The sequence below is a fragment of the Silurus aristotelis genome (assembly GCF_946808225.1).
Source record: "Silurus aristotelis genome assembly, chromosome: 9".
Classification (NCBI taxonomy): domain Eukaryota; kingdom Metazoa; phylum Chordata; class Actinopteri; order Siluriformes; family Siluridae; genus Silurus; species Silurus aristotelis.
Genome location: NC_139582.1, coordinates 91,172 through 112,554, shown reverse-complemented (window position 1 = coordinate 112,554; position 21,383 = coordinate 91,172). Strand labels below are relative to the sequence as shown.

At 37.4% G+C, this 21,383-nt stretch overlaps 1 protein-coding gene across 2 annotated transcripts in view; it reads right to left on the bottom strand.

Moving 5' to 3' along the window:
• The window catches only part of ptpn5 (protein tyrosine phosphatase non-receptor type 5), a 60,346-nt gene extending 40,433 nt beyond the window's left edge, over positions 1-19,913 (bottom strand). The window contains exons 1-6 of one of the 2 annotated variants that reach the window (XR_014535010.1): positions 19,580-19,814; positions 9,008-9,186; positions 7,904-8,014; positions 4,839-4,916; positions 4,489-4,727; positions 1,131-1,317 (exon numbers count right to left, since the gene is read on the bottom strand). Coding sequence is in view for 1 of the 2 variants with exons in the window: in XM_083550130.1 (XP_083406256.1) it covers positions 1,131-1,317; positions 4,489-4,727; positions 4,839-4,916; positions 7,904-8,014; positions 9,008-9,178 (786 nt within the window). In the remaining variant the exon portion in view is untranslated. Of the gene's footprint in view, positions 1-1,130; positions 1,318-4,488; positions 4,728-4,838; positions 4,917-7,903; positions 8,015-9,007; positions 9,187-19,579 lie in introns of both variants that reach the window. The other variant, XM_083550130.1, reaches the window with a different exon arrangement.
• Positions 19,914-21,383: the final 1,470 nt, after the last annotated feature.

Below are 21,383 nucleotides of genomic sequence, written 5' to 3'. Positions count from 1 at the left end.
CCAGGAACTGGCATGCCGCTCTGCCTCAGTGAGAGCAGGGACAGAACCGCGAAGAGTGAGGGCACCCTCCTCAAGGAGGGCCCACCAGGAGCGGAGCGATAGCATAGACATCAAGAACCCTCGTGAACCAGCTGTAAAATTCCTGAAAGGGAACCAGAAAATTATTATTTATGCGCTGATTATTATTTAGACCAGTTTAAAAGTTTTTCTACTTTCTAGCAGCTTATTGTGGCCCACCACTTTAATATGCCACTTTATTTAGCTGTTTGTGTCACAAAGGCATTGCAATGGTGTGAATCTAATTAAATGTAATTTGTAAGTTTAGTTTGTTGGTTTAATTTAATTGTACTGTGGCAACTCAACTATCTAAAGCTGAGACATCCCCTAACGACCTGCCAGAAAAGCTTCAGTGTGCACTGGTATAGATTCTTTGGAACTGTGTTGTTGGAATGATAGGGGTTGTGTGCAAAATTTTGGTCCGAAATATTGCGTTAGTCTTCAGTTGGGTTGAGATCCGATAACTGTAAAGACCATAGCATACAGTCAGGGGGAGAGAAAATGCACCCTTTTTTTATTCTATGCTTTTATTTATTAGGACCTAAATAACAATTGTGAGGTCCTCACCAACAACCCAAAAACTTTGAATCATTTTGGAATTTTATTTTTAGCCTATTCTTCTTTACAACATTGCTAGTAAGATGCATTAATGGGATGTGAGAATAGTAAATGGTTTAGAGATTTCAATTCTCTGGAGGTAAGATAAAGGTCAACCCACTGAACCTAGTATTGACCTTGCAAGTGTTTGCAGATACCTCTTCAATTGGATCAGCAATAAATCACCACATTCGTCACATATGACTGTTCATTCATAGTTTTAGTAACCCTGTACATACACAAATATATGCTTCCCATCTTAGTTGATTATGTCAGTTCCCTTCCCCAACCACATCAGTAACATGTTCAGCTTCCCATGTATTTTATTTCTGGTAGCCTTTTTATTGGCTTTGTAACAATTCACTCTTTCTACAGAGAGTGCCCAAGCTTCTTTAATCATTAAAACCTATGGACTTGAGTGTACATGTGTTGAGTGTGTCTGTAGGTGGTTATAAATATATTCAAATCAATCTTACATAGAACTCAGTTTGTAGAGCTGCATCATCCAGAGCATGTCTATGTAGCTGTTCTGGTGTGAGGGGGTTAGATGCATTTTCCAGGTACTCTTGTGTACTCTGGTCTCGAGGAGACAGCAGCATCCCATATGGCTCTGTGGTGCCATGAGTGCACATGTCCAAAGTCAGAGAAACATTTGAACCTCTCCTGCAGTGACACAAGATCCAAACAAGTTCCATTACCCTGGAGCTATTTAGTCATGGAAAAAATTTGCCCTAATTAACTTTAAAAAATCTAACTAAATAAAGGAATAATATAAAAAATTCTCTCCTGAAAGAAAACCAACATTCATTAAGCAGAACTAGATGATTACTATTTAAGTCCTACATTTATAAAAACAACTTCCTTTAAGCTTTTATTGCAAACTATTTGAACAAGCGATTTGATATTTCAGTGATTTGTGCCTGCAGAAAAACATCATACACTTTTAAAATAGTTTCCTAATTTGTTGTACAGCCTGAAATTAAAACCCATATGAAAAATACTTTTACAACTTTAATTGCAATTTTTGGCAACAAACTAATAAAACGTCAACAGTTAAATTTATTAAAAAAAAAAGCTAGAATAACAGGGATGGAGAAGTCCTCAGTCAACTTTCGCTTTAATTACAGCCATTAATCTTTTTGCATATGTCTGTATAAGCTTTGCACCCATAGATTAGGAAATATTTTTCTATTCTTCCTTGTAAAAATGCTCAAACTCAGTCAGATTTAAGTGAGTGGAAATGGACTGCCCATTTCAAGTCCATTCACAGATTTTCACAGATCGGATTTAAATCATGTATCTGACTTGGCCACTCAAAGACTTTTACCTTCCTACACTATCCTTAAGCCATTAAGTTGTTCTTTTGAAAGTATGTTCCGGATCATTGTCCTGTTGAAAGGTAAATGAGCTGCCCATCTTCAGCTGTCTAGCAGAGGGATTTAGGTTTTCCTCAGGAAATTAAAAGTATTTTGCAGAATCCGTATTTTGCAGGATCATCTCTTTCCTCAACCATGGACCTCCTTTGCCCCCTGACTACAAAACCCAAGAAGACTTCTTGTTTCACACCGTGGCTGTCAGAAGTTTTGCGCAGCAATCAACGAGAGCTCAGATCTGCAGAGAGGAAGTGGAAAAAATCACAACTCGATGTAGACCTCGCATCTTACTGCGCACTCCTGACTAAATTTTCTTTGGAGGCGACTTCTGCCAAAACTGCCTTCTACAAGGAAAAGCTTGAGGCCTCTGCACAAGATCCTCGTAAGCTTCACATCTTCTCTTTACAACTCAACCCCCCTGCTGCACCTGCCCCATCCTCCCTGAATGCTAATGACTTTGCTTTCTTCTATGATGAGATGATTAAGAAAATCTGCCAGACCTTCACTTCCTCCCCAACGACTACACAACACAGCAAGCAATCCACTACGTCTCTGTCAAGCTTCCCAACCTTAACAGAAGATGAGATACTGCAAGTCATCCAATCTTGCAATTCCACCCCTGTCCTCTGGATCCAATCCCTTAAACTATGCTTCAGACCATCACACAATATCTCCTGCCCTTCATCTCCACAATCATCAACGGGTCATTAACATCTGGCTATGTACCAACTACCTTCAAGCAAGCAAGGGTCATTCCCATCTTGAAGAAACCTGCTCGGGATCCATCAGACATCAACAACTACAGACCGGTATCACTTCTCTCCTTTCTTTTTAAATCTCTAGAATGCACTGTTTTTAACCAACTGTCTGTCTATCTCTCACAGAACAACCTCCGTGATCCTAATCAGTCTGGGTTCAAAGCAGCACATTCCACAGAGACGCCCTTTTGACTGTTTCTGAGAAACTGCATGCTGTTTGGTCAGCCAAGCTGTCATCTGTACTTATCTTCCTGGACCTTTCAGCAGCATTTGACACAGTCAACCACAAGACACTTTTGTCAACCCTCAAGAACCTCGGTATCTGCGGAACAGCATGGGAATGGTTTGCCTTCTACCTGGAAGGTCGCTTATACAAGTTAAAATGGAGGGGATCCACATCTGCCCTGTGCGGACTCACCACTGGTGTTCCACAAGGCTCGGTACTTGGTCCCCTCCTTTTCTCCCTCTATACCCACTCCATTGGTGAATCCTCACATGGGTTTTCTTATCACTGCTATGCAGATGACATTTAACTAATCTTTTCTTTCCCTGCATCAGATACCACAGCTTCCGCTCGGATATTAGCATGCTTGACAGACATATCTTCATGGATGAGTGCTCACCAACTAAAACTCAACCCCAGCAAAACAGAACTGCTGGTCAGCAGTCACCTCTTCTCTTTTCATCCACACCATGATAAAACAGTTTAAATCCACCTCCAATGTTCCTGGCCTTACTCCCTTTCCACTTGGTCTCCTGAACACACAGCATATCTACCTTTCTCCTCTCCATCATATCAGCTACCTCTCTCCCTTCACCCGTCATAGTACCAACATTTAAAGTACCAACCCGAACCTCCACTCTCCTGCACTGCTCCTTTCCCTGCCGTCTCTGTAGATGTCTTCCTCCTCTCCTTCTCCTTCTTCGGCGAACACTAGCCCAATTTCCACCGGTACCGTGTCGGCTAACCGTACCTGTGGCGGTCGTTGTTAACCTGGGCCTCGACCGATTCCGGTATGAAATTCTCATTTGTGATCCGCATATTTGATTTGGCACATGTTTTACGCTGGATGCCCTTCCTAACGCAACCCTCCCCATTTACCCGTGCTTGGGACCGGCACTAAGAGTGCACTGGCTTGTGCATCCATAATGGCTGGGTTTTCATAAGCAACAAACTTTGTAACTGAACTAAATAAAGTTTTATTTTTACCAAACAAATATATACATTTACAGCTCTCTTGGAATCCAGAGAGATCGTTTCTCCAAACATTTATCTGAAATACTTTGCCGTGCCTCTTCCAAAACCTACAAAATGTTTACTAAAGGTAGGCCATTCCATGTTAAACACTCCAGAAAACTGTTTGCTCTCCAATAAAAAACACTTACAGAGGTTAGAGATGGGCTTCAAACCATGTGAATATGTTAAGTTCGTTGCAATTAACCATGATCCAGATAGAGTTGCATGACTTTGAAGTTTTCTGTCTTCTATGAGTTATTTTAAAAAATATTTTACATTTAGATTTATCTGTCTGCAGAACTTTCTTTTAGTCATTCACTGTCTAATTCTTGCATGTTTTTGACTATTTTGTTGCATTAAAAAACATGCAATTTCTCTCAAGGCTGGATGTTTTCAAACTTTTGAAACACACTGTATAATCAGGAAATAAAATGTGTAAGCGAAATGTGCTTTACAATTTAATCACCTTTCCTGCAGGCCCACTGGTTTGACCTTGAGAGTAGATGGGTCACAATCAGCCTTCATATCCATGAAGCAATCAAACACAGGTGTCTCAGGAGCTGCATCTAGCTCATAAAAATCCTCCTGCTTGGCATCCGTCCACTCTGAGTAAGTAAAGGATGGCTGTCGGCTCATGGATTGACGACGGTCATCCTGGAAGCCAGTGGAGTTACCAGGCACCAAAGTTTTAATGCAGAACAAGGCCTGCACAGAGAAAGCATTTGATCGCTATAGTATTATATAGGACTACCGTGCACATCAAATAGGTTTTAAAATGAATCACTGAAAGACTAGAGTATATAAGAAAGTACTCACTCCAGTGCCCAGGATAACCACTCCAAGGAACAATGTTGCTAAAAGTGGACATACACACTCAACTCTCCAAATCTCCATCTGTAGACATTGGTAGGTGGGCATTATTAATTGTGTACACTTAATGAGCAAACAGTTAACTTGCTTGAGAAAAATTAAGATAAATTCCACAACAGTGGAAGATGGTCTCACTTATGTGCATGGAGAGTGGTTTTGATGGCAAAACTAAAGCAAGTTGAAAAAAAGTAAAGTCACATGAGTAATCATGATTTTCTTTCAAACCACTGCAGGATTAAATGGTGTTTGCCTCCTTAATAAGTAAAACATTTCTTAAGGTTGTTTTTTGTAGGAAACTACAAACTGTTAGTGCAACTAACATGGCACCGCTGTACGTTCAAAGTGTAAAATCTAATAAAGGTTGACAATGAGATCCATGATGCCAAAATTCCTCATGTAGTCATTACTCTGAGATACAGTGCATGATATTTTCATCAGGACTGTAACATGAAAAATTTAAAAGCTTCCACTGTTCAATGACAACTGTAATGTTTAGATCTATGATCACAAACCAGTTATGCTCACATTACAATAACAGAATGCCATTTACTGCCGGTTTGTTTGATCTAACATAGGATGACTTTTCTCTTCCTTTTTGAGCATGAAAACATATTTTCTAAAGAATCCAGTCAAAAATGACCCATGTATTATCTCCATTACCTGCTTTCCTAATAGCAACTGCACTTTCACAGTCATTATAGCCAGCTGGCATAGATCTTTATTAAGTGGACCCTTGACTTTAAGTTTGTGCAGATGAGGGAACCTAAAGGTACCTTGCTTCATTTAATGTCTAGATCATGTTTCAGTTCGAAAAACCTTCTGTTTTCTAGGCCTTTGTGCATACACATATTCAAGTGAACAGTGGCAAGTGGCAGAGGATGCTTTAACCAGACTCTCTTATTTTCAGGCCTCAGTGCGAAATTAACAATTAGTTTTATTATCCTGTTCCAAAAGTAAGGCCTCTAATCTGTATTAAATATCTTTTGCCTGAATGTTCTTATGTTAAGTTTTCTCATCCTCTAAGCTCTGCTAGAGTTCAGTTGATAACAGCCACTGAATGTAAAGTCAGACGCTGTTTGTTAAGATTATTTACAGCTGTTTTCTTCTACGCTCAGCTCTACATCATGCTGTTTGATTCTGAATTTGACTCAAACTCATCAACTCATTACTCTACCCTGTGCTCTACAAAGTAGAGGTGTTTACTCATCGCTTCCTAAGGGCATGAACAGCAGAACCTACTGATCATTTCTATTCCTATTGCAACAGAGCCCCAAAGCCTTGTGCCCATCTCTCTTCTTGGTACAAAAACAGCACACCTTTCTGCTACAGCATATTATTCATTTGCATGTAATTTTTTGGCTGATCAGCATATAATTGATCTTGATTCCACTTGCTGCTATTGTTTTATAAGTTCTATTCCTTTTCATTTTACATGTCATGTAATAAATACCTAACAATTTCCACACACATTTAAATGAACAATGCCTTTTACATACTGTGCAAATAAAACATAAAAGTCTTAGACTTTACAAGACACTGATTCATCAACACAATGTGATTGTTCCAAAGTCAAAAACCTAAAGAAAGTTAGTATGTTGGAGTCGCAATCAGCTGATTGCAGTGTAGCTTAGTACAGGCACAGGTATGCTTGATTTGTTTTTGTTTTTTTTTTTGAAAACCTGAACCAACCACAAATAAACTGGTAGCCACATTAGGTGTGGTTTTATCAAGTCACATTCACTACTAAACACATCTGATTTAAGAAAAAAGAAATTTTTATTGTTACTTTTTTAAATGACTTTTGTATTTTCTCAATGGCTTATAAATTAAATTGAATATAAATCTCACACAAGACAAATTCCTGCTCCTCCATTTACAGTGAAGGAATACATTTTGCAATGTTTATAATATTGACCTTCTTTTCCAGGAAGTTATCTACTTAAATAAAGTATATGATTAAATACATGTGGACATCCACGATCATGCTCATGTGTGATTCTTTAACCTCCCACTTCAAAATCGGTTCTTCCTTTTTTCCCTGCTGTAACAATCAACACTATTCTAGAAAGACTTTGCAGTTTTTGTGGTTGTGGGGAATGCTTTCCATTCAGCCAAAAGAGCATTAGTGAGATTTGATAAGGAGTTGTGGTTTACAGTTGTTATTCCGTTTCATCCTAAGGGTCATTAGCATGCTAGTGTAGCCAGTTAAATGTGATTTTTATATTTTATTGTATATAATTTTACTTGTAGTATTTTGTTTATATATATATATATATATATATATATATATATATATATATATATATATATATATATATATATATATATATATATATATATAAATAAAATTTGTTAACTTCATTAAAACTTGAATTTAATGTTCACTTTAGTTGCTATTCATGCTTAGTCCTCATTAGTTCTAGTCAGGAGTTCCTACTAGTTGTTGTAGTGGTGCACATTAGGAGAAGTTATCACTTCCCCATTTAGAATCAGCGTTTTGTCTCTATCAGAATGTGAATGAGAATATGTACTATTTACTGTTTTTTTTGTGACTATCACAGTATATATTATGCTAAAGCTTGGCATATATATATATATATATATATATATATATATATATATATATATATATATATATATATATATTTTATGACATTCATATATTTTGCAAATTTTCTGTGAAAGTGGCACCTTTAATCGCGATAAGTTTAATGATTCAGCGGCACATGCATTTTTTATGCAGGAGTGAGAGAGTACGCCTTCTGGTGTGTTATACTAATTTTGCCTCATACTGAAAGTACAAAAATGAAAGTACCAAATTTCATATGTATATATACATATGAAATTTGTACTGTTTGTGTTGTTTTTCTTTCAAAGTTCACTTTGTTTATAATATTTTCATAAAGAAAACAGGAGCTGGACTTTGGGTCCTAACCCTAACCCTAACCCTAACCCTTGCCTTCCTGACAAATTGATAACGTGAGATACAACCATGCAGTAAAATAATTTACCTGTTGATCAGAAGACTCTGAATTTGACAGAATGTACTGTAGGAGGCCCAAAACTTTATATGCTGCTGGGAAAGCTCTGTATCCATTCAGCATGTAGAGAACCCACAAACCCTGCAGACAACAGGCATGCATAAAAAAGAATTGGTGGTGTGTTTTAAGCTCTTAAATTAGATTTTCACAGAGCAACTATTTTAGAATATTATACACATTGTATAATTATCTAAAAAAAATAGGACTGGATTTCCAATAATGTTACATGCCCTGATTGGATAATATCGCTTTCAGTGCAGTCAAACTTGGACAGTTAAGTAACAATTTCCTAATTTCAATTCTGTTAAAATGTCACACCTACTAAGTATTTAGTAGCATTTATGTTTGTCTACATACATTTTTCAACAACTGCTGCATCCTCATAATGTTGTAAATGAGAACTGGCAAAGTCAGGTTTGTAATTTTAGTACAGAGTCAGTTGATGTGATCAGTTAGATCATAAAAACTTGGGAGAATATATCTTGCTGGTTTGATATAACTATACTTTCAGTCTTGCTTGTTGTTGTTTTTTTAATTGTTAAGAACAAAGCACTGAGCCTAATAAAGGTAAAGGTGCTTTGTACTTGTCAAATGTACATTTCTTTCTTTGCATATCCCAGCGATAAAACCTCTGCTTGGGTAAAAGGTGGAGTCCCTCCATGTCAACCCTAACCTTAATCCTAGATGTTCCTAGAAGTTTAATGAGACCTTTTGACATGCTAAGTCTCATACTGAATCCAAGTGCTGTACTAGATTTATTTGGAAAATCCTTTTTTTTAAGAACCAAATGAAATACACATTTAGGTTTATCTTAAACTATTAGGTAACTATTTATCTTCTTGAGCAGCACCTCATGCAACACGGTTCCTACTTTTATATATATACTGCCCATTGACTACATATTTAGTTGCTGTACATATATTTACATATTTATCTCTATTTAATTTGCACAATGCTCTATTTGAACTAGTCTAAACTACATTTTGTTGCTGTGTATTATGCAAAAAAAAGTTGAACCAATCAATCTACATAAATGTTGAATAATGGTTTTATGGAAAGTGTTTGAAGACTCACTGTAACTTGAGAGAGACTATAAAGAAGAAGATATGCCACAGCTGTAATGCTCGCTCTCCACATTCTCCTCCATGGAGGTGCTGGCAGAGGGTTAGGAATAAGTGAGCCATCAATCTCTTGTTCTATTAGCATGTCTTGTTTATCAGGAACCTTTGCCATCTTGTTCTTCATTTAACTTCCTGCAAGAAATATAATCATTCAGTTAACCAAATGTATAGAAATCTATCTTTGTTCCTCACAGTTTAACAGGAATGTGCTTTTCTTTTAAGGAAATTCCCTAATATTTTAAATTCTAACTACACATGCAAAACATTTAACTAGAAAGTGACAAAAAAAACCTACAAATCAGCAGTGACATTTTAGGCAGTATATTCAGTTCTGATTTGACATGGACTTTCACTGCATTCTATTGCACAAGAAATGAGAGTAACACCTTCCCAAGTAAGATGGACATTGAACTTCTGAACTTAGTAAAACTTTACTAATTTGAACTTCTATAACTAGCTGATTTCTATATTAACAAGAGGTGACACCAAACCTCAGTAACAAGAATTCCTTTGTGACAACAAACTTGGTACATGTCTTTAGGACAATGAATTGAGGGCCCACTTTAGTCTTAAAACAGAAAATCAGGCAATTTTTAACAATTTACACATAATGGAGAACAGCTCCAGATTGATAAGGGGGAAAAAGACCACAGATCACAGTAGTAGCAGTAGCAACGCCACCCAACTGCTTATTTACTCACAGAGACATTTTCTCCTACAGTCTGACAATTCTACTGTGGGCAAAACATAAACATCATGAGTAAAACTACAAATCAATCCTCAATCCCTTTGCCAAACGTTACAGCTCTACTTTTCTGTGATTGTTTAGAAAATAAATTGTAACACATCTTCAAATGTGCACTGAAAGGAAAATGCTGAACATTACATCACCTCCCACCCAGCTAACAATTCCTAAACTCCTGTGGCTATGTGGATGTTCCATTGAAACCTTATTTATTTATTTCAAAACCATCTCTGAAGCAGAACACTGGTGGCAGTCTTTTTTAACTTGTCATTGACATCTTGACACAATAAAAGAAGGTATTCTTTTATCTGAATAAGCTTATAACATATAGTTCATATTCCAGAAAAGTTGGGACAATTTTTTTTATTTTATAAAGCCTTGATTTATTCACAACATAGAAAACATCAAATGTTTAAACTAAGGAAATTAGTAATTTTAAGGAAAATATAAGGCTATTTTTAATTTGATGGCTGCAACACGTCTCAAAATACCCAGCTTATATCACAACAAAACCAGGCGATACAGCTAAATTAGCTCGCATAACTGAGTGTGTTAAAGAAATGAGATTGGAAGACCCATAACTTTCTACTACTAAATTCTGATAAGACGGAGATTTTGCTCATCGGCCCAAAAACCAGTATACAGAAGCTCCAGCATTTCAACCTGCATTTAGATGGATATTCTGTAACCACTAGTTCAATGGTAAAAGACCTGGAAGTTATTTTAGAGCAACTTGTCTTTTAAAAATCATATCAATCAAGTTACAAAAACAGCCTTCTTTCACCTTAGAAATATTTCTAAGTTGAGAAAAATTGTATCTATATCCGATGCAGAGAAGCTCGTCCATGCATTCATGATCTCCAGAATGGACTATTGTAATGCATTACTAGGTGGATGTCCTGCATCATTAATAAACAAGCTACAGTTAGTTCAGGATGCGGCAGCAAGAGTTCTTACAAGGTCAAGAAAATATGACCATATAACCCCAATCTTATCGTCCCTACATTGGCTTCCTATTAAGTTTCGAATAGACTACAAACTACTGCTACTCACTTATAAAGCACTAAATGGTTTATCTCTATGTATCTCTCCAGTCTTTTAACACGCTACAATCCGTCACGCTCCCTGAGATCTCAGAACTCTGGACTTCTAATTGTTCCTAGAATAGCAAAGTCCACTAAAGGTGGTAGATCATTCTCACATTTAGCTCCCAAACTCTGGAATAGTCTTCCTGACAGTGTTCGGGGCTCAGACACACTCTCCCAGTTTAAGTGCAGATTAAAGACGTATGTTTTTAGCGAGTTCTACACATAACACACATCACATATCATAACCTTGTGCTCCAGAACATCTGATCACATCACATTATCAACTTGTGCTGTTAATATCATGAACAGCAGCTACGCTAATTCCTCTCCATTGCTTCTCTTTCTCCCCCCATCCCGAGGCATCCTAAAGTTGGCCAGCTCCAGTCACGTCCCACCTCATGAAGATTATGGACCTTTGAAGAAGTAGATGCTGAACTCGCAAACAACCTGAACCATCTAGAGACGTACCAGTGCCAATTGGATCCCGCTTCATGTGTGGTTTTGACATTGGACCTCCTGGAGTGTTTAAAGGCTCTGGCATGGAGAAGCTGATGCTGGATCTGTGATGATCACAAATGTTGAGCTCATAAAACTAGGAGCTACTGACCATATAGACTGTACAAGACTGTAGAAAGAACATCACTTATAATCTTATACTCCAGTACTCATGTTAGTTCTCACTCTCCAGTGTTCTGTATTGTTGAAAGATTTATGATCAAACTCTTGATGTCATTCAAATTAGGATGGGTTCCCCTTTTGAGTCTGGTTCCTCTCAAGGTTTCTTCCTCATAACATCTAAGGGAGTTTTTCCTTGCCACAGTCACCACGGCTGCTCATCAGAGATAAACACACACCTTCACCTTCACTGTTGATTTCTGTAAAGCTGCTTTGAGACAATGTCTGTTGTGAAAAGTGCTACAGAAATAAACTTGAATTGACTTGACTTGACAAAAAGCTGGGGATGGGACAAAAAGGCTGGAAAAGTAAGTGGAGGAACATTAAACAAATAACTAGGTTACTTGTCGGGTTACCAATAAATAGTCTCTCAGAAGTAAAGATGTGCAGAGTTTCACTAATTTCAGAATAATGTTCCTCAACATCAAATTGAGGCTAATTAAATTTTTTTTAAATGTCATCTACAGTACATAACATCAAAGGATTCTGAGAATCTGAAGAACTCTCTGTGTGTAAGCGACAAACACAAAAATTAATATTGGATGCTATATACATATTTCAGAGCAACAAATGCTTCCATCCAGAACATGTTCAGGGAAGGCCTCGCATATCTGAGCAAGACAATGTAAAAACAAATATTGGATCAATTACAACAGATGGCTACTCCAAGGCTTCATACTAGAATAGTTTGGGTGAACTGGCCTGTCTACAATCCAGAACTATTATCAATTGAAAGCATTTGAAAGAACATGAAACGATAAATACCACAAAAAAGAACCACAACAATTGAGCGGGAAGAATTTGGTATTAGACATTAATTGGACCACATTTCTCTCCCAAAACTCCAGCAACTGGTCTCCTCAGGTACCAGACATATATGGACTGATAAGGTGGCTTATATACAGTGTTGTGAAATAGTGTTTGCCCCCTTCCTGATTTCTTGTTTTTTTTGCATGATTTCACACTTTAATGTTTCAGATCATCAAACTAATTTAAATATTAGTAAAAGATAATACAATTGAACACAACATGCAGTTTTTAAATAATGGTTTTGTTATTGAGGGGTAAAAAAATCCAAATCTACATAGCCCTGTGTGAAAATGTGTACAGCACTGTAAATGACACGTATATTACAGCTTTGCATATCCCAGAGATGTTAGGAAGCTGGCATCAGAGAGCAGGGTCAGCCATGACATAGCATCCCAGGAGCGCAAAGGGTTAAGGGCCTTGTTCAATTGCCCAAGATCGGCAGCTTGGTGATACTGTGGCTTAAACCCCTAACCTTTCAATTTACAAGAAAGAAAGAAAGAAAGAAAGAAAGAAAGAGAGAAAGAAAGAAAGAAAGAAAGAAAGAAAGAAAGAAAGAAAGAAAGAAAGAAAGAAAGAAAGAAAGAAAGAAAGAAAACTACAACATTCTGACAGCAAACAAGATCAACAGAAGTTGATCAAATAGTTTGTAATAAGTTTGAAAAAATATTTTAATTAGCCTTTTATTATACTTTGTAATGAGTTGTATGTAACATTTAGATTTTAACAGTTGTTAGATAAATACATTGGATACTCATCCTTCCCTCATAACTCTTGTCTCCCTACTTCTCTTTTGTCCCAGTCTTTCTCATTATTCCACTAATGAATATTACATTTTACATAATCTATTCATACTGCAGCTGAAGGCCCTTCAGTATTTTCAGCTCTACTATAGCAAAGGTAACATACACAAATAGCTGTTTCTTAATAACTACACCAAAACCAAAATCCAGACAGGCTTTCATCTAAACCTCACTAAACTGTCTTAGTGTCTTTGTCTTAAAAACTTCTTTTTCTATTTTAAATTTTTTTTTTGGCACTAAACTTAATATTGCAATGTCTTTGCATCGTAAAAGAAATTCTGGACCCATGCTAGTAATGTTTTGGACTATATAATTTTACAGATTTAATATTTTACACATTCTTTTTGGCAATATTTGAAATAAAGCCCTATATTATTTAACATTCTGACTACATGTTCTCAAATAGAGTTGTGTGCACCCTAAAACATTTTTCTTTTGACAGACAAAGCTATGGGTTACGGTTAGGGTTTTACCCTAGGGTTAGGGTTAGGGTTAAACAGTTTTACCAACATATAGTATAATGGTTTGTTTTTCATTTGGGAAGATATTTAGAAATTCTGACATTTGACGTTAAAATCTTATTTTTGTTTCATATTTTTGGGTCACAGAAAAATAACAAATGTATATGTATATTTATTTATGTAACTCTAAACCCTACACTCATAGGATTTTCATAGGAAATAAATATCAATAAATGAAAGGTAAATTGTCTGGAGGATATGACTACAATTGCATTTCTTTGCAATTTTAATTGACTTTTGTTTTAAAACATTGTCTCTTATTTAAAAAAAAATTGCTCATGCATCCTGAAAGATCTAAAAAAAAAAAAAACATTACACACTTACTGTGTTTTCTAAGCAAAGCCATAAAACAATTTGCCAGGCTGGTGCAGTTTTTGTTTTTCTTTAAGAACAATTCTGTTCATTTTATTGGCTGCTGTATTACATGACAAAGAGAAAAAAATTGCATTTAAGTTAAGGGCTCTTTCCCAGCTAAGGTCATTTAAAAGTAAAGATTTGTGTAAAGAAAGGCCATGTTTTCTCCACAGTTTCCTTTGATATGTTACCATTGGGTATAATTCAGCATGAACAAGGTGTTTCCACTTCTATACTGATGAGTCACTTGGGTTGAATCACTAGGGTGTTCAAATACTTATTTTCTTTACTGTGGGTATATATATATATATACAGTGAGGAAAATAAGTATTTGAACACCCTGCTATTTTGCAAGTTCTCCCACTTAGTAATCATGGAGGGGTCTGAAATTGTCATCGTAGGTGCATGTCCACTGTGAGAGACATAATCTAAAAAAAATAAATCCAGAAATCACAATGTATGATTTTTTAACTATTTATTTGTATGATACAGCTGCAAATAAGTATTTGAACACCTGAGAAAGTCAATGTTAATATTTGGTACAGGAGCCTTTGTTTGCAATTACAGAGGTCAAACGTTTCCTGTAGTTTTTCACCAGGTTTGCACACACTGCAGGTGGGATTTTGGCCCACTCCTCCACACAGATCTTCTCTAGATCAGTCAGGTTTCTGGCCTGTCACTAAGAAACACGGAGTTTGAGCTCCCGCCAAAAAGATTCTCTATTGGGTTTAGGTCTGGAGACTGGCTAGGCCACGCCAGAACCTTGATATGCTTCTTACAGAGCCACTCCTTGGTTATCCTGGCTGTGTGCTTCGGGTCATTGTCATGTTGGAAGACCCAGCCTCGACCCATCTTCAATGCTCTAACTGAGGGATGGAGGTTGTTCCCTAAAATCTCGCAATACATGTCCCCCGGTCATCCTCTCCTTAATACAGTGCAGTCGCCCTGTCCCATGTGCAGAAAAACACCCCCAAAGCATGATGCTACCACCCCCATGCTTCACAGTAGGGATGGTGTTCTTGGAATGGTACTCATCATTCTTCTTCCTCCAAACACGTTTAGTGGAATTATGACCCAAAAGTTCTATTTTGGTCTCATCTGACCACATGACTTTCTCCCATGACTCCTCTGGATCATCCAAATGGTCATTGGCAAACTTAAGACGTGCCTGGACTTAAGCAGGGGAACCTTCCGTGCCATGCATGATTTCAAACCATGACGTCTTAGTGTATTACCAACAGTAATCTTGGAAACGGTGGTCCCAGCTCTTTTCAGGTCATTGACCAGCTCCTCCCGTGTAGTTCTGGGCTGATTTCTCCTTCCTTAGGATCATTGAGACCCCACGAGGTGAGATCTTGCATGGGGCCCCAGTCCGAGGGCGATTGACAGTCATGTTTAGCTTCTTCCATTTTCTAATGATTGCTCCAACAGTGGACCTTTTTTCACCAAGCTGCTTGGCAATTTCGCTGTAGCCCTTTCCAGCCTTGTGGAGGTGTACAATTTTGTCTCTAGTGTCTTTGGACAGCTGTTTGGTCTTGGCCATGTTATTAGTTGGATTCTTACTGATTGTATGGGGTGGACAGGTGTCTTTATGCAGCTAACGACCTCAAACAGGTGCATCTAATTTAGGATAATAAATGTAGTGGAGGTGGACATTTTAAAGGCAGACTAACAGGTCTTTGAGGGTCAGAATTCTAGCTGATAGACAGGTGTTCAAATACTTATTTGCAGCTGTATCATACAAATAAATAGATTAAAAATCATATATAGTGATTTCTGGGTTATTGTTAGGGTTAGACTAACCCTAGATTTCTTTTTTTTAGATTATGTCTCTCACAGTGGACATGCACCTACGATGACAATTTCAGACCCCTCCATGATTTCTAAGTGGGAGAACTTGCAAAATAGCAGGGTGTTCAAATACTTATTTTCCTCACCTATATATATATATATATATATATACAGTGAGGAAAATAAGTATTTGAACACCCTGCTACTTTGCAAGTTCTCCCACTTAGAAATCATGGAGGGGTCTGAAATTGTCATCGTAGGTGCATGTCCACTGTGAGAGACATAATCTAAAAAAAAAAATCCAGAAATCACAATGTATGATTTTTTAACTATTTATTTGTATGATACAGCTGCAAATAAGTATTTGAACACCTGAGAAAGTCAATGTTAATATTTGGTACAGTAGCATTTGTTTGCAATTACAGATGTCAAATGTTTCCTGTAGTTTTTCACCAGGTTTGCACACACTGCAGGAGAGATTTTGGCCCATTCCTCCACACAGATCTTCTCTAGATCAGTCAGGTTTCTGGCCTGTCGCTGAGAAACACAGAGTTTGAGCTCCCTCTAAAGATTCACTATTGGGTTTAGGTCTGGAGACTGGCTAGGCCACGCCAGAACCTTGATATGCTTCTTACAGAGCCACTCCTTGGTTATCTTGGCTGTGTGCTTCAGGTCATTGTCATGTTGGAAGACCCAGCCTCAACCCATCTTCAATGCTCTAACTGAGGGAAGGAGGTTGTTCCCCAAAATCTCGCAATACATGGCCCCGGTCATCCTCTCCTTAATACAGTGCAGTCGCCCTGTCCCTGTCCCAGAAAAACACAGCCAAAGCATGATGCTACCACCCCCATGCTTCACAGTAGGGATGGTGTTCTTGGGATGGTACTCATCATTCTTCTTCCTCCAAACATGTTTAGTGAAATTATGACCCAAAAATTCTATTTTGGTCTCATCTGACCAAATGACTTTCTCCCATGACTCCTCTGGATCATCCAAATGGTCATTGGCAAACTTAAGACGTGCCTGGACATGTGCTGGTTTAAGCAGGGGAACCTTCCGTGCCATGCATGATTTCAAACCATGACGTCTTAGTGTATTACCAACAGTAACCTTAGAAACGGTGGTCCCAGCTCTTTTCAGATCACTGACCAGCTCCTCCCATATAGTTCTGGGCTGATTTCTCACCTTCTTTAGGATCATTGAGACCCCACGAGGTGAGATCTTGCATGGAGCCCCAGTCCGAGGGAGATTGACAGTCATGTTTAGCTTCTTCCATTTTCTAATGATTGCTCCAACAGTGGACCTTTTTTCACCAAGCTGCTTGGCAATTTCCCTGTAGCACTTTCCAGCCTTGTGGAGGTGTACAATTTTGTCTCTAGTGTCTTTGGACAGCTCTTTGGTCTTGGCCATGTTAGTAGTTGGATTCTTACTGATTGTATGGGGTGGACAGGTGTCTTTATGCAGCTAACGACCTCAAACAGGTGCATTTAATTTAGGATAATAAATGTAGTGGAGGTGGACATTTTAAAGGTAGACTAACAGGTCTTTGAGGGTCAGAATTCTAGCTGATAGACAGGTGTTCAAATACTTATTTGCAGCTGTATCATACAAATAAATAGTTTAAAAATCATATATTGTGATTTCTGGATTTTTTTTTTAGATTATGTTTCTCACAGTGGACATGCAGCTACGGTGACAATTTCAGACCCCTCCATGATTTCTAAATGGGAGAACTTGCAAAATAGCAGGGTGTTCAAATACTTATTTTCCTCACTGTACCCACAGTGAGGAAAATAAGTATTTGAACACCCTAGTGATTCAACCCAAGTGACTCATCAGTATAGAAGTGGAAATCCCCATCCCCAGCCACTCTCAGTGCCGGTCCCAAGCCCGGATAAATTGGGGAGGGTTGCGTTAGGAAGGGCATCCAGCGTAAAACGTGTGCCAAATCAAACGTGCGGAGGATCCGCTGTGGCGACCCCTAACGGGAGAAGCCGAAAGAAAGTTTATTGATGGTTTCTATAATTGCAGCATGATAGTGGTGGTATTAGGAGGTGGATTAAGTCGGGTACGTCCCCACGGAAGGCCCAGGTACCAAATGCATGGCGCGCCACTGTATGCAACCATGTAGAAAGTGATATGGAACACACTGTACTGAATTTGTCCTGCAATATGAAAGCCTGTCAAGGGGTTTTAAGGTGGTGATTCTTTTGGGTGTGTTGAGCTTTAATTTTTCATCACCTTATTTCAGAAGTAAAGTATTTAATATTTCAGATTTTTTTCTGTTTTACAAGCTTACTCTGTGAAAGTAATTCCTGCTACAGATTAGGCAGGCCTTATGCTATGTTCTGATAATATCTTCTGTCAGATAAGCAGTTCAGGTTTGATACAAATGCTGTTTTATTAGCACAGCCAGACAAACTCCATAAAACAAATAAAAGCACAAATCCAGAAAAACATGCTAAAAACAGGCACATATCAAGCAATCAACAAAAAGAGTTGATTAGGGCAAAGACATTAATCAAAACAAATCATAATCAAAATCAGAAGAACAGACGGGGTTACATATTAGCACACACTCTATAAATGTTTGTCTTTTAAAAATGTACAATATGGGTGTAATATGGAACGGTTTTGCTCATTTTAAAGTCCACTGAAGTTGAACATGGGATAGGGTCATGTTTGAAGTTCATGGTGGAAGTACAAGAATTGTGTTATATCACTTAATATTTAGTGGTTTATTTAGTTTCAATTAACTTGATCTGAACCCATCTTTTATATTTATTTTTTTTACAGATTTGTTGTGAGTTTGGGAAATATTAGCTTTATACGATATAAGAATCTACTGATCATTAATTTGCAAGATTTTATTCAAGTTCTAATATGAATCTCTGGAGTCATGCATAAGTACAGATTTTTAACTCAGCATGTTCGCATTTTGTTTACAAGTGTACTGAGTTCTCTAGTTTCCTCCCACTGTACAATAAACATGCGTGTGGGTGGACTGGCTACACCTAATTGCTTAGAATATTATATAAATATTAAACTTTTCCCCCTCATATGTAGACAGTCAACAAGGGATTTAAGCAAATGAATTGTATATTGAGGTATTTGTTTATTAATAGAGACAAAACAGTACCTGTATTCATGCAGATACAAGGTAAAACAGATAAAAAATAAATAAATAAATAAAAAACTAAACACGCACGCACGCACACACACACATACACACACGCTGATGTGATTTGGTCGAGTACCTGTAATGTAGCCCATGTCCTTGTACTTTATATATATATATATATATATATATATATATATATATATATATATATATATGTATAGATAGATAGATAGATAGATAGATAGATAGATAGATAGATAGATAGATACTGTATACATATAGGTGTGTATGTATACATATAAGTACAGGCACATGGGCCACATTACAGGTACTCGACCAAATCACATGAGACCGGACACACAGGTATGAAATATGAACGCAAACATCAACATGCGGCTGAAATACTTCGCTTTAAGGTGATTATGCGCAGCTGTAAAGAAGATAATGACTAAAAAGAAATGTAACACATTTTAACCTGAAGCTCAAGCACCATAATAACAGTCGAGAATTCGCTCGCGAGGATTCGCTGTCATGCATGCGCATATAAATGATTACATTCCTTGTAGATTATGGCGTACAAACAAACCGTTTTGTAACTCAGCCGGATGGAACGCATTTACCTTTCAGACTGATGAAGACGGTAAGAATTAGCGCATTGCCTCGCGCATCGTCATGAATATTTCCATCACAATGCTCTCGGAGCCGCTGGAAGATGTTGCACTGTCTGAATAACGAACTGGGGCCTTAAACCGCTCCGCCCGAAGGCTATTGAGCACAGACACGCACACTGAGGATGTATGCGTGCGTGCGTGCGTGTGTGTGTGTGTGTGTGTGCGCGCGCGCCTTGCGTGGGTGGTAGGTTTGTGCGTGCGTGTTATCTTCGTTTATGACGCGTAAGGTGTTGTATTTTGTGCTATTTTTTTCTGGCGCATGGAAGCAACTGTACTTGTCGGTGTCCTAGGCAACAGTGCAATGGATGGGGTTGTGGTTTATCGGTAAATGTCCTTTCAGCAGCTTGACTTCAATGAATGTTTTTCACAAGCCTGTATCTGTACTAGTTCTTACCTCCGAAACGGTTATTTATTTTTTACAGTCGATTAAGGGGTTCGAGCATGAAATGCTGAAACCCTATTGTTCTTGTAGATTTATTATTATTATTATTATTATTATTATTATTATTATCATCATCATCATCATCATCATCATCATCATCATCATCATCATCATCATCATTATTATTATTTAGCCATAAAAGTGATCGTGCAGACCAAACCATAAGGCCTAGAGACTTGCAACTTGTTCAGATGGTAGAGCTCAATTTTGGGGAGAGGTTGACACAGTATCAACACATTTGGCCAACGAGGGGCGCTACAGTTAAACAGACATTTCTGGCCATAGCTCATAGAAGATACATCCTAGACTCAAATCTTTTAGATACTTCCAATCCTTCAGTCCAAACAAAGAAAATGCCTATTGAAATTTTTTTTCCTTTAAATTGAGTTATGTAGAAAACATTCTTTTGCGAACTGGTTGTAGGTTTTTCGCACCATTAATACGCAACCAGTGTAGCAATGTTCAGTAGACAGAAAATGTTAATAATTATCAAAAAAACATTGAACTTTTAACTCACCGTCACAAAGGCTCGTCACAATGTTCAAAGTAGGTAGGGCCACTTTTTCACAAATGGCTTTATCTCATGAACGGAATGAGTTATATTAAATTAACTTCGTTAATTTATGTACATGCTCAGTCTTTGGTCAATGAAAATTGCATAGCTTTGCCACTTGATGGTATTAAATGAGGAAAAAAATATATAAACTTCTATAACTATGCAAACATTCTTCCGATTGACCTGAAACTTGGTATTTCATGTTTCTGTCCAGGGTCCCAGAAGGGTTCAAATCAAATCAAATTTTATTTGTACGACATTGTACGACATACAGGGTAATGCTTTGTGCAACTGTCCAGCATTTAAACATAAAAAGGAATAGAATTAAAGATAAAAATAAAACAGAAAAAAGGTAGATAAAAGTAAAAAAAAAGTATAAACTATATAAAATATATGAAAATATATGTATATACATGAATGAGTATATGTATACATATACTCATTCATGTATCAAAATATATAGATTGGTGTATATTGCAATATTTTTCAAACATGCACTCAGATTTTCCATTGCTTTGATACATCTACTTATGGTGAGTAACTTTACATTAAGGACCACTGCTGTTAATCAAAACTTTTATTTTTTATTCTCAATTGTTAAAAAAAAAAAAAAAAAACCTTGAACTAGTCCTAGGTTTTTTGCCTTTTTAGAACCAGACCGGTGCAGTAATGTTCGCTGGTCAGTGCCTATCAATAATTGTCAAAAAAACGTAGACTTTTGTTTACTGTTTAAAGGGTTGCAAAAACATTCAAAG